Source organism: Leptidea sinapis, chromosome 1 (assembly GCF_905404315.1).
Source record: "Leptidea sinapis chromosome 1, ilLepSina1.1, whole genome shotgun sequence".
Lineage (NCBI taxonomy): Eukaryota > Metazoa > Arthropoda > Insecta > Lepidoptera > Pieridae > Leptidea > Leptidea sinapis.
In genome coordinates this window covers 29,761,098-29,775,932 of record NC_066265.1, presented here as the reverse complement: position 1 = coordinate 29,775,932, position 14,835 = coordinate 29,761,098, and the positions used below count along the sequence as shown (strand labels likewise).

Sequence of the window (14,835 nt, the reverse complement as noted above, 5' to 3'; positions counted from 1 at the left end):
CACTCAACTATCGTATCTTTTGTGCTTGCTAGGGAAGTCTTTTCCCTAGCACTCACACATATTTCTTGACTTATACCTATTTTTTTTTTGGATGAGGACGATGAAAGAGCCTACCCTTCAGCTGATGATCACCGCTGCCCACCTTCTCCAGCAACACCAAAGGAATCAAGAGAGTGTTGCTGGCCTTTTGGAACACATTACCCACCTTTTAAATCACCTTAGATCTGTTCGCAGGATAACATTTCGGCGAATAAGCCTGATATTACGAAAAATAAATAATAAAGTTAGTAAATAAAACAAAAAAAAACAAAACAAAAGAGACTCTCTCTACAGCTGAGCCCATGTCAACTCTTTATCAAACCATCGGAAGTGCCGTTATCACTTTGTATATTTTATTCTATAATATTTATTTATTAATTAGTTTTCCTTGAATAAGATACATATTCTGTCACTATTACCGTGAGTTTACATGTTGAATTGCTGGGTGTATATTTTCCAATATTTATGTAATTTTTAAAGTGAAAACTTCTTGATGAAAATTCGCAAGACAGTCGTTGTTGAAGTCAAGGATGAAAGTTGAGTTTTCTGTGAGATAAACTTTTTAATGTAAAATAATTTTAGTAGTTCTGAAATGTTAAATTTTTTATGTAATACCAGCTGACCCAGCAAATGTTGTACTGCCATATAAAGTAATAAGAGAAAAATCAATAATTAAATTAAAGTTTGCTTTTTACCTCCTGAGAAAGTTAGAAAGATATAAAGATTCTAATATTAGTTAGTTATTCATTTTAAACTATTCTTTCAATTTGATTTCTGAACGACAGGGGACACATCAAAGGAAAAACAAAGTTATTGTTTTTATTTAATTTCGAGCATTTTCCTATTTATTCACCTTTTGAACCTCCTCTGGACCTCCACAAATAATTCAAGAACAAAATTATCGGTCCAGCCGTTCTCGAGTTTTAGCGAGACTAACGAACAGCACTTAATTTATATATATAACTTATCATTTTTTGTATACAAAAGCGCAATAAATAAATGTTGTATTTAACCACATAAACCCTAATAGTGTTATACTGATAAATAAAGCAATTCATGCAATCGAAATTAACCATTCCAAAATGTTGAAAAATGCACAAGTTAATGTTACAATTTTCAGTTCTGCCGGCACTCCCGGAGTGCAACCCGTCGTTTTTTTAATGGAATACGTTATTATGATACAAACAGATTATGAACACGTAATTCGCAATCATTATTACAATCGCATCTATAACGGTATGCAAATTGATTATTAATCCGTAAAGCACTGCATCAATATTCGTGCAATGTTTCCCGATGTGTACGCGAGTGTCCGTCCGTCCATCTGTCACCAGATCTGTCCATAGATATGCGTAGTGTTGCAAGGTTTGCGGTTGTGAATTGCGATCATATCTATTGGCAAACAATGAATGTCATTGGATACGATGATGATAGAAATGAACGAGAACACCCACGAGTTTGAGTCGAAACTGCGTCATCATCGCTGCGCTCCAACTAGATACCGCACTACCCAAGAACAAAACTTTTTTTTATTACAGCAACTATTAGATGCTTGGTGGCATCTTTGAAATTGTACCTTACGCTTGGTGTTATTTTACATTGAAATAATAAAATAGAAAATATTTACTGATTATATGTGATCCCAGTGTCTTTCTTATTTCTTGTAGTAATATTTTTACAAAGATTTACTACTCAACCTATGGCATTTTAGTTTAAATTAATAGTAAAGTTAAACAGAATGAGTTAAACAGACCCACTTGGTCATAGTATTAATTGCCGCACATTGCAACTACGCCTGCGGTATCAAGTTGGAGCGCAGCGGAAACCAATCCTTAATCTAAGATTACTATATGATTTAAAAGCATACCTTGTACTATCACATCAAAATCAAATCAAGCGATAATCGCTACGAGGAATAATATTTAATCGAGCATTCGACGCAGCCTGCTAGTATAACAATAACAAGAAATAATTTATATAGATGGAATCGGCAACTCAAGCGGCCTGAATCTATTCTTACCACAATCAATGAAGTACTGGCCCATACAATCGTAAACAAGAAAAGATGTCATCTTCATCAATCTCTGAACGTTCTTCACTGTGATTTCTCTGGCTATATATTCATATGTGCTTTAATATAAATATCTATTAAACTATATTCAAAGGTACAGCTTTAAATCATTCAATCAGGTTACGTTTTCTTAATTTGAATAGATTGTGTCTCTTTTAGAGGAAATCATTTTTCAAAGGTAGAGCTCTGAACGTAAGTGATAGGCAGTTTTTTAGTGTAGAGTGTAAACCTCTGTAAAAATCATTTTTACATTTTTTTGTTGCTGTTTTGTGTTTTGCTTCATGGATCCCATAATTTATGAAATTTAAGAACACATTTTACACACTCCTATACATAACGACAGCTCCGAATTACGACAGCTACAAATAATATATACTTTTAGTACGGCCTACAATTAAATCAACCTTTTTTGGTTTTTAAAAAATTTTAAAACTATGTTTTCATTAAGCGTATGATCGTCTTCTGAGATTTAATTTTAAAACTTAAACACCGTTACTTAACTGAAATATCGAATTTTAAAACGACGTAAGATATAAAAGGCATAAAAGATATAAAAGGCATTTATTTTCTCAAAATTGATTCCTTTAGAATTCTTTTTGATGTCATTTCTAATAACTACTAGATACTACTACCGCTTCGGAAACAAATGGCGCTCTGAGAGAGAAGAAGCGTCGCAAGAAACTCTCCCAGCATTCTTTTTTTGCGCTCTTTTCAATAAAAATATACAATACTAGCTGACCCAGCAAACGCTGTATTGCCATATAAAGTAATAAGAAAAATAAAACAATGTTTAAAATTTTTCGGGTTTATAAGCAATAGATGACGACTTAAGATTAAAACTTAAGATTTATCCATCTACATAAAAATAATCTGATAGATAGTTAACAACAGCTGTAGTTAATCTACCAACTATAGTTAGCTAAAATTAAGTTTATTTCTTACCTCCTGTGAGTGTTAAAATAATAATATAAAGATTCTAATTAGTTATTCATTTTAAACTTAATAGTTTAATTTTTTTTTTAATTCTTTTTTTAATTTAATAGTTTAATGAATTAATATTCAATTTGATTTCTGAACGGCGGGGGACACATTAAAGGAAAATCAAAATTGTTGTTTTACTTAAATCCGAGCATTTTCATATTTATTCACCTTTTAAACCTTCTCTGGACATCCACAAATAATTCTAGACCAAAATTAGGCAAATCTATCTTTTAGCGAGACTAACGAACAGCAATTCATTTTTATATATATAGACTAGCTGACACGACAGACGTTGTTCTGTATATAATAAATAAAATAATGTTTTTATATGAATTTGTCAATAATATATCATAACATCAAAAATTACTTCGTAAAATATGCACCCTGATGTCGTAATGAAATTGTTTCACAGCAGAACTGTCAAACCGTGCGTCAATAAATTCTCTCATAGAAATTATGTATGGACACATCAAAGAAAAAACAAATTTGTTGTTATTATTTAATTTAGCGGCATTTTCCTATTTATTCACCTTTTAAACCTTCCCTGGACTTCCACAAATAATTCAAGACCAAAATGAGCCAAATCGGTCCAACCGTTCTCGAGTTTTAGCGAGACTAACGAACAGCAATTCATTTTTATATATAGATTGTACAGTCATTTCTATCGCTATAAAATAATCACAATCTAGTCCCAGGTAGGGATTGAGATTAAAACGTAATCACACTAGCTTCAAATAGGCATCGTGGTGGCAATAGGGCTGACGATTACACATATACAATAAACAGACATATATTAATTCTTCCCCTTTTTTTCCCGATTATTTATTAATTTTGCTAATTTTTCCACGTTGAAGCAAAACAAATCACTTATGTAAACATAGCATACAAAACCACAAGGATATATATTTAGAACAGAGATTCCCAGAGACAGACATATGAGGAAATCCGAAATGATGGGAATGTTATAAATTATCCTCAATATTTGTCGTATATAATCGAATTGTAGACTATATGTCGTTGTTTTGTGCACAGAAGCCCGGCGAGCAACGGTGTTGGCTGTTCTGGTCTCGGAGGCTGAAGATGAGCACAGCATTGAATCGGCAGCATGACTCCAGATGTGGCGGATCCCCAAGAGGTCAGTCAGCTACTCAGTTATTTTACGGCTTATTAATGAATTAATTAAATAATATATGGCATTTTTAACCTTTTTTCCTACCTACCTATGATTGCAGAAATATTTCAAATCTTTAATGGTAAATTTGCATATTTTTTTTTGTTTTTGAAATAATATATAAACTTTGTACTTAATCATAAAAATAAAGATTTATTTTTGTAATGGAACAGCTTTTTACGAAATTTACTTAAACTAAACATTACACTTTATATTACACTAGATGTATACTGAACCTAACACCAGATCAATACACGTTTAAAAAGTCACGTTTTGTCTGTCTATCTACTGCTTCATTTTAAAATAGTTGGATCGATTTTAAAGGGACTTTCAGTTAGAACAAAGAGTAATAGATATAAGGAGTATTTATGCCTACTATAGTGTACTAAATTAAAAGTTTGATTGCCACTTTAATGCAATTTTTAATTCAGTCAATCACTCACATGGTACGAAGCGGTGAGGCTTTCGCCTATGGTTATATATTGGCCAATAAACTAAAAATAAGTATGCTCTATGCTTTAAGGGCTTTAATTAAGTCGTATCGATTCGGGAAAACTGCAGTAATTACGGTATATTACTATGGGGTCATGCTGCTGACATTGATATGGTGTTTACACTGCAAAAGAGATCTGTTCGTGCTATATATCAGCTTGGTTATAGACAGTCTCTCAAATAAAAATTTAAAGAAATAAATATTATGACTGTTCATTGTCAGTACATTTATGAAAATTTAATATATGTTCACAAAAATCGTCACCTTTTTGCTCTTAATAGTGATTTTCATTATTATAACACTAGAAATAAGGGATTGCTTCTAACTTATTCTAGTAGGCTTCATAAGATACATAATAGCTTTAAGGGTAAATGTATACACTTCTACAATAAAGTCCCACCCACTGTTCAGGCATTATCTATAAATAAATTTAAATGTTTTATAAAAAAATGGCTCTGTCGTAAATCCTATTACTCCACTGCTGAATATCTAAATGATCGGACAGCCTGGGACTAGATTGTGATTATATTATAGCGATAGAAATGACTGTACAATATTGTATATTTTTATTGAAAAGAGCGCAAAAAAAGAATGCTGGGAGAGTTTCTTGCGCCGCTTCTTCTTCTCAGAGCGCCATTTGTTTCCGAAGCGGTAGTAGTATAAGAAATAACATCAAAAAGAATTCTAAAGGAATCAATTTTGAGAAAATAAATGCCTTTTATGCCTTTATTCGTACATTACTAAATTTGCAACTATTAATGACTATAATTTCCTAAATAAGTCTATATAAGTTATCAAGAGATAAGACGAATATTAAATTCCTGTTTATTTTATTACAGTCAGAGCCACTAAACATAGAGTCTTATCAACCCGTGCCAGTTCATCAAGGCAGAAAGGTTATCCCAGACGATTGTCCACCAGCCGAAGCGTGGGTGGAGAACGAGGAATGTGCTGGCAACGATAGCAGAACCAACAGCCCCGGAGAGAACCGGAGGCTTCTTGGCAACAAACCATCGTCACGGCTGCAGGCTGGCTTGACTCTTGGAGTGTGGAAGCAGTCAAAATGCTCTCTAAGCGTGAAAGCTGTGAAAATAAAACCAAAAATTCAAACGAAATTCCAAAGACGGAAAGAGAAACTGCTAGAAGTTTTAAGACCACCATACTTCATTCTCAGCATGATAATTTTCATAGTAAGTCCATCACAATAAAACTAAAACTGTTTTGTGGTTACACCTTTATCTTTATTCTTATTTCGAGCAAACAAAGTAATAAAACAAATAATTTATAAAGCTCTGCAGGGTTAATCATTGCAAGATTTATAAATTTTTACTTAAATTATAAATCGTGGTATATCATTTGAAGTGTCATCAAAATCCACCTGAAGTAGACCAGGGTTCAGTCCTTGGACCACTCCTCTTCTTTTATAATAATACCTTGTTACATTACTTGTCACGCTAACAAACCTATAAAGTCAAAATAATGATCTATAACGCGTTAGCCGAATCGTACGTTCAGTATGGACTGAGCAGTTACGGTCGTACTTACAATTCGTACCTTGACAAAATTAATAAAATTCAAATTCAAATTCTTAAAAAAATAGTATCAAATCAAATTAAACGTAAATTTCAGGGTAACGAAAGCGGGCTATTTAAGCATTGTCAAGTGTTGTCAATATTTAAGCAAATTGAATATGCAATACTAAAAGAAAATTATTTTAATAATAAATTAAAAACAGCCATAGATCACCCCGTGTATACGCGCGCTGTTAGTCTAAACCGGCTGCACTGGCCTCGGGCATCCAATGCGTTCGGTGAAAGAACAACAGCTTACATAGTACCTGGACTGATTAATAAACTGCCACGTGACTTGACCGACTCGTTGACTGAGACTAATTTAAAACAGAATTTAAAAAAATACTTTTTAGGACTTGACTGACCACCGATCAACTTATCGTGCTTAACTATTAATTGTATCTCGTACTTTTACTTTTATTTGTATACAGTAAGTTGCTAAAGCTAAGTGATTGTGAACTATTTTTTCTTTTATTAATTTAACTCTGTTGGTGTAGACTTAATTTAGCAATTGTACAAACCTCAGTGGTTTTTATTGCTTTGAAACCGCAATGTAAAATTTGTTTTTTTTTAAACGGTTTTATTTAGCTCACCCCGTTTGTTTTATTTATTATTCTTGGGTCAAATTTAATAATTCAAATTTCACCCTCTTCCTGTCAACCGATTAATCTGAAATTTTGTATACACTTTGGATATTATTAATAAATATATAAAAAAAAAACATAAATTGATTAAACACAAAACTTCATAATCATAATTTTCATAAGTTAGAACAAGCAATTAAGAACTTTTTGGAAAGCAAATTTGTAAATGTAATTTTTTTGGTTTTGTTCAGGTGCTGTTGCATTTGTGTGGTCCAGAAGAATTAAAAGGACGATTGGAATGGTCTCCTGGAAGCTGGCTCCAGGAACCATGGAGGCTGATAACGTATGGCTTCATCCATGCCGGGACCACGCATCTCGCCCTCAACGCTCTGGTAGCACTTGCCGTAAGTTGGAATCAATTTCACAACAGCTATCGTGTACTTCTATTGGCAGGTGACTATTAGGAATACACCTATTACTTCTATTTGACTAAATATTATCTGTAAGAACATGTGGATCACGTTCCCCGATATTCAATTCTTAATACTTCAAGATTCTAGTTAATAAAAAAAGGATAAGTTATTAATCGTACAAAATTTGTCAATGAAATTATTATAAGCAATAAGTGAAACGAAACAAATTTAATGAGTAGGTAGATATAGTATTAAGAAAATAAGTAACTTTTGTTGGTTAAGAAGAACCTAGCAGACTGTTGAAATAATACTGTGTTTGGGTTATATAGGATTTATCCGTCCTAAAAACACTTTTTTTGATGTAAGGTAAATAATGAATAACGTAATTAAATTGTAACGATTCTTAATTCTACAAGAATCTCAGCACTTTTATAAATTAACCACTATTCTTGGCATTATTTTACTAAAAAATTTATGATATTTATTTCAGGTGGGTTGGCCACTAGAACGTGAACAGGGCTGGGCTCGCGTGGCGCTGATGTGGTGTGGTGGGGTCGCCGCCGGAGCTCTCGGGGCTGGTGCTCTGCAACCCAGGGTCAGAGTAGTGGGAGCATCAGCAGCTGTCTACGCTTTGCTCACAGCTCACCTACCGAACGTGTGCTTAAGGTACACTTTATGTTATTATTAAAACTGCTTTACTAATATTTTTTGCTGCTAGGGCCCTTGATAAATTCTTAGATATACTTGATTTTCTTTTTCGTGGCATCTCGTATTACCACCGACCGTACTCATTGCAACACCATAGGAGTCACTGGAGCATTTTCAGCCTTATAAACAGTTAAACTTGCTTGTTTTTTAACGTACCGCGTCGTATTCTAGAAACACCGTAATCATCAAAGAAGTTTTTCCATAGTCTGGTAGTAGACGGTAGAAACTTCCTTGAAAGCAGCACTGTTGAGGAACGCCACACCTCCAGGTGGAGATTAGATATTGGAATTGTTCTCAGGAACGGTCGGAGAAATCGACTTTAAATAAAAGTAACACTACTTACTAAGCTCCTACATCAACCCATCTACCAATTGATTATAATATGCGCTCCCTTCCAATTTCATCTGGCACCTTGCCAAGTTTATTTAAACTTCGAGCGAATAAGTATATAGGCATCTTCTCATTCAGATGTTTGTAAATGTAAAATAACATCCAGTTGTCTCCGCAGGTTCGGGTATATACCGCTGTGGTGGTTTCGTCCACTGAGCGTGGTAGTTCTGGGCACGTCTGAGGGCTGCTGGGCCATGCTGAGGGTAACCGATGAGGAGACCAACTACAACCACGTGGCGTGGGCGGCACATGTGCTGGGCGCTGCAGTCGGAGTACCACTTGCTTTTCTTGTATTTAACGGTGAGTTCTACATCCGACTTTGAGTTTTAATAATATTACATATTTAATGTTGCAACTGCCATGTTCACGAGGCGGCTGATGTCATAAGCGAAATAAATATTGTACCTCATTGACAAATAAATCTAACTATTGAAACGGCAAATGGACTATATTTTATTATATCAGTTTTATCCTCGAAATTTACGAATAAATAGCAAAATAGTTTCTAAAGTTATCAATTTATATACTTAATTATTCACAACATCGCTGGCAGCTCTGATTAATTACCACAAGTTGACGACCGAGGAATACGACAAATGGGGCTTTTTAGTGGTAAAAGCGCAAACTTTTGTCTTGTGAGGGTTTAATTAAATTAAAATTATACATAAAATTTTCAACATAGTTTTAGCTTATATTCCCAATGCGACACCCAAATTAATGCGATTTTACAAATAATTGCAGGTGAAAACAGTTGGAAACGCAGCATGATATGGTGTCGTTTGGTATCTGTCCTGGTGCTAGTATTGGGCGTTGCAGCTGCAGTCACGTACTTTAAGGTGTGGAACCCAATTGACAATTACACCTGACGAAGGTTCTGGAGCCAAGGCTAGAAGATTCTAGACCAGATACAAGCAAAGATACCAGAGCCATTAGCTTGGTAGGTGCTTAATTGTTCCGTGCTTTCGAAGGAACGTTAATCGATCGACTTAAATGTTTGCTACGTTAAAGCAATGTTAAGGTTTAATCTTGTTTAGAGTTTCTTAATACGGATTGACTTGATAAATTTAACCCACCCGATCATCTTGAGGTTATAGAGAAGACAGTTGACGAAACAAATTCGATTGATATAATGGTACAAATTTAAAGTGTTCATTATACAATGTTTTCCAAATTAACTTTGACATTTGATTCGAATATTTTTTGAGTCTATTTTACGGATTCTGTGATTGGATATGGTTTTCATCTAGCGTTAAAACTTTTAAATGGATTTTAGCGTTGTCTGTTTTGATCAAATTATTATAATAATATCTGGCAAAATTTATATTAGTGTTTGATTTTGGGAATGAGTATTAATTGTTGATCAATAGTTATAGAATTCAACTATTAAAATATTTCAGATTAATTCTTAATAACGTTTGTTTTTATTTGAGTTACATGTTACTATGAAGAAAATTTGCTATGTCTTCCTGTTAAAAATTGTTGTTCCAGTGAATTAAGCGTTTTACAATATGTATATCTCTATGAGAGAAAGTTGTGATATTTAACTACTGCCAAAACAATTGTAACAAAATTAGAGATTTCGGCAATTTTTGTACTTTTTATATACAATAGATAATAATGTGACATGTTGCTCTTTGTAAAGATTAGGAATACGTTTGATATAATACAATAATTAGAAAAGGATTAATGAAAATATCCTTACTATTGTTATATTGTAAGTAATTAATTTTAATTGGCTCTTGAATGAGTTCATTTTTTCACTGGAAGATGAACCGAAACGCACAATATCCCAATCAAGAGGATTAGTGGCAAGCCCAGTAAAACTATCTACTGACATTTAAGGGTGCAAATCACTAGATTTGCCAGCTAGGCTCCTGTAATTCCTTTGGTTTTGCAGGAGATTATGGACAGCGGTTATCACTTAAAATCTGCCGTACGGTCATTTGTTTTCCTCTTCCATAAAAAGAGATCCGGTTTTCAAATATGCGAGCGTCATTAAACTGAATAACAACTATAAATAGACAATTGTTTATGGAAGACAATCGAATGTACAGAACACCTGATAATTAGTAAGTGCCCAATATCTCACGGCACCAGATTAGCCACAAGAGAGTTACTGGCCTTTCAGTAGTTTTACGACAGCTAATGTTTCTAAAGCAACAGTTCTGTTCCAATGTCAGGCCAATGTAACATGGATGCCTCAATTAATAATGTGTACATCCCCTTAGAAGGCCTGCAACACACTTGTGCTAATGCTTACCGCTAACAGAGGCGTCCCCAATGAGCATGAGTGACGGTGATCATATTTTACCATCAGGAAGCCATCTAGCTCTCGTTACCTCCAATTCCATAAAAACGCGTTGATTATACACCATAAATAAATTCTAGCATTTTTTTTAGCAGAAATTCAACCACGCAGCTTGTTTTAATTTATATATTTATTTACATATAAAAGTTGCTAGTTGCCACCGCGATGAGGTGTCATCACCAGTTAAATCAACAAAATTTATTAAATCAAGCGTGTTTTAAATACAATATATTGAACTTTGGGTTGTAAGGTTACTCCTTGTTTTTTAGCTGTAGAAACATAATCTCATTATGCACGAAAGTGATTGTTATCAAAATCCAACATTTAAATGCGTGCTATTACTACAAACGCTTAACAAAGACTAATAGAGTTGACTACAGCTGGCCACAATTGAGTTACAAACAATAAAGGTGAGACCTCTTCTCTAGTACATACGTAGTATAATATTATATTACCTCAATAGTTCTATCTGTAACGATCTTAGTTTTAATTATGTCACATTCTTAGATTAAGGAATGGTCTCCGCTGCGCTCCAACTAGAACCGACTTTACCGGGGGCGTAGTATCAAAGTACGGCAACTAATACTACGCCCAAGTGGGCAATCTCGAGCCAGTCTCAATGTCTCAATGTGTGACGTTGACATGCCACAGGTTCTGTTAAACTTTCCTAACAATTGAAACTAAAATGCCGGGTTGCTTAGTAAAACTTTGTAAAAATAATACTACAAGAAATAAGAAAGACATGTATCATCAGTAAGTAATTTGTATTTTATTAATTTCAATGTAAAATAACACGGAGCGTATGTGACAAAATTTAAAAGAAGCCATTGTCAGTGTCAAGATCACACACAAGCATCTATTAGTTGCCGTAATAAAAATGCTAATGTTCTTAGGTATCTAGTTGGAGCGCAACGGAGACCAATCCTTAATCTAAGCTCACATTATTGTTATTCGATTTAAGTCATGTTATTTGGATTTTAACAATATCGTAACCAAAGTGATTATGAATCTAGTCTTACTAGAAGTATTAATATAGATAGTTTTTAGCGTAATAAATACTCGAGCGAGCCGATAGGTTTCTACAAATAATATTGAAAACGCAAACAAAAGCTAACTACTTCATTAAACTAAAACTAAATTGTCATCAATGTCTGATGTTACTTCATTTCATATATTGAGCCCATATTGCATTGTATAAATTATGATTAGGCTTTTTAAAATGAAATGGAATTTAACACATTAAAAAGTTATTCGATTAGCCGGTGAAAATCGTTTAGCAAGTAAGCTGTAATTAACTGAACATTGTTCACTTTTTCGAACTGCCTTGTATAATGTCAGAATTTATGTAAATAAATTAATTATAAGGATTTAAGCCGGTGACTATCATTTTGATTCGAATATCAACGAAATTATTAAAATAAATATTCATTTATAATCTCATGAATTGATTTAAATGTGTGGCAGTAACGGCTATCTAAATAAATGTATTGTAACTTTATTGAAAGTTGTTCATTGTTTGCTGTTAATATTATTTGCTGATCTTGTCGGCTGATGTTTAAATAGTCTTCTAATGTTATTAGATAGTGTAAGTGTGTAGGTTAATCTGTGATAATAAACATAATATCAGTTAAAACTTGTCTTATCTTGGAAGTTTTTTGTGTACATATCATTGATGAAATAAAAGCATTGAATTCATAATAATATATTTTATTACTCTTTCTTGTAAATAATGTTCGAAACACAGCACATAACATTTTATTACCTGCGCAATGTTTAATTAGTGTGGATGGGTGGTTCTAAAGTTGATCAAAAACTGTAAGCCCCCTTATATTCAATAAACAGATGTTAAGCCACATTATAAATAAATTTTACAATACCTTAGGTAATAAATAAAATATTCGATTTTTTTAGGTTCCTAGCACCCTTTAAAATCTGAATGAAGTAATGTGATATGTTACTTGCAATAGTCGGGTTTTACAAGACGGTGTCTTTTTTATACTTATAAATATTTACACAGCAATGGCAGTATTTCCATTATCAAATACCTAGTGGCCAGCACGGGGTGACAGTAAGTCTTAATGTATCTGTGGGCCTTTATTTTTTTTGCATTCAAAGAAAGATTAGTGACCCTGCTCTAGAGTTTGACACTTACTGTAGAACAAAGAGGATGTAAATATTACGTAATAGGAGGCAGGACTACCTCTGATAATTGAAATTTTGTTTAGTATGAAACATACAGTGATTTGACACAAGTTTGAAATAGTAGTAATTACAGTACGGCGATTGGCGACGAAGTATAATCCGGCTAAGTTTGAAAGCAAAAGTTGCTTAGACGTAGTGGATTTAAGCTATAGCCGTTTTTAACAAGATTATAGCCGTCATCTGTCAATCGATCAATGAGTGCAGTTTCATACAATCAAGTGAATCTTTTTTTTCTAAGATAGTTTCGCTAGGCTGCTGTAGATTTATTTTAAGCTGAGATCAAAGCCGACATCTTCATTATGCGTATTAGTCATATGGACTAAATTAACCTAATTTAAGCTTACGTTTAATATTATTCATTATAGCCTTATATAATATTCTAATCTCACATATTTTGTTCTAAATTTTTGTTTAAACTAAACACAAACTACGATTGTCAACATTCACAACACTGACAGGAAATGGATTCAGTTCACTTGCACGTCTTACTGTCATTTCTGTTAGAATGATTTTCAGTAATAAGATTGTTTATAGTTCCAAGTAGTACTTACATCAAGCTTATGCTTTGTGAGATGTTTTTCATCCACGATTCAATATTATGGGCTTATCGTAGAACTGATCGTATATCAAATTTATAAAATCTGCTCTGCAAGCACTTCTTGCCATCATTTATTTCATACGTAAGGCTGTTGCAATACCTTCCTCACTTTTTTCCTATACATTCTTATGTTTGTTTGTGTCGGTTTGTTTTTTATTATAACCTTTTTCATGAAAAGACAATGCTTTTGAAACAAACTTGTTGGTTTTCCACCGCTCTTCATAAAATATTTGTACTCAATACGATACTTTGAAACATCCAGTAATTGTACGCTTGGCAAAGCTCCGATCCTATATGTTATTTTATCTTTTACATTATTTCTTATATCTCAGCGCTATCACTATTAAATTAGCAACTAAGCGCTGTACATTGCACTCCCATTTCAGTACACTTACATTCTTGACATGCGGTTGATAGCTCAGCTATAATTCTCCCTACTCTATACATTCTCCCATAAATATTACATCCAGCTACCTTAGGAAGGCCAGGAATCAAATCAGGCAACATATTTTGAGGTCTTGAAATTTCTACCGAACCCACTTGTCCACTAATACTGTTAATCTCTACTGCTTTTGTTGTCGGTTTTATAGTAGATCTTGTGAAGGGGTAAACTTTTCTTGTCGTCGTTGTAACAGGTTTGAATGTGGGACGCTGAGTGGGTCTCTTGATAGCAGTAGCCTCTCCTAGTATAAGGTGATCAATTCTATTAACATTATTGTGTAGTTTTTTAGATGGCACAAATGAATACTGATGAGGCAGGGAAATTGCTGGCTTCTTACTTGTTATTAGTGGAACTATTGTAGTGGTTTTCGGTGTACTTACTGTTGGTGGTATCTTTTTAAAAGGAATGACTGTAGTTGTTTCATATGTTTCACTCAGCAGCAGTTTTAAAACATTTCCAAATGAAAATCCATCTTCATCTTCCTCGTCTTCATATTCTTGGTAATTAGTATTTGTTTTATTTCCTGTAGACTCAATGTTCTTAAGAGGCACAGTAGATGATGTATATGGTAGTTCTGTTGCTTTTACATTAATTATATCTATAGAAGTAATGTTAGTCTGACTGAGTTTATCATCAGCATTTGTTTTTGAAAGTGTAATGCGTATGTCACTTACTGTTGTACCATTATTATTTGTTTCATGATTGTTGAAATGGATATTATTCTCACTCACAGAACTCGGTGTAAGAATATTATCAGTGGTAAAGGATATATCAGAGACGAGAGGTTTCGTTTTATTGTCTGAAACATAAAAGTTTTTGTCACATAATCAAATGTATGAAATATGAAAAGTAACGAGGTTTGCA

The 14,835-nt window shown here is 33.4% G+C and overlaps 2 protein-coding genes across 3 annotated transcripts in view; one reads left to right on the top strand and one right to left on the bottom strand.

Annotated features, from left to right (window-relative positions):
- LOC126964734 (rhomboid-related protein 2-like) overlaps positions 1–12,430 on the top strand; it is a 35,831-nt gene extending 23,401 nt beyond the window's left edge. For both annotated transcript variants that reach the window (XM_050808015.1, XM_050808011.1), the window contains exons 2-7: positions 4,124–4,226; positions 5,595–5,945; positions 7,162–7,314; positions 7,814–7,989; positions 8,540–8,721; positions 9,163–12,430. In XM_050808015.1, coding sequence (XP_050663972.1) covers positions 4,197–4,226; positions 5,595–5,945; positions 7,162–7,314; positions 7,814–7,989; positions 8,540–8,721; positions 9,163–9,287 — 1,017 coding nt within the window. In that variant the 5' untranslated portion in view covers positions 4,124–4,196 and the 3' untranslated portion in view covers positions 9,288–12,430. The remainder of the gene's footprint in view (positions 1–4,123; positions 4,227–5,594; positions 5,946–7,161; positions 7,315–7,813; positions 7,990–8,539; positions 8,722–9,162) is intronic.
- The window catches only part of LOC126964427 (uncharacterized), a 28,217-nt gene continuing 25,802 nt past the window's right edge, over positions 12,421–14,835 (bottom strand). The window contains exon 11 of the mRNA XM_050807531.1: positions 12,421–14,770. Coding sequence (XP_050663488.1) covers positions 13,878–14,770 — 893 coding nt within the window. The 3' untranslated portion in view covers positions 12,421–13,877. The remainder of the gene's footprint in view (positions 14,771–14,835) is intronic.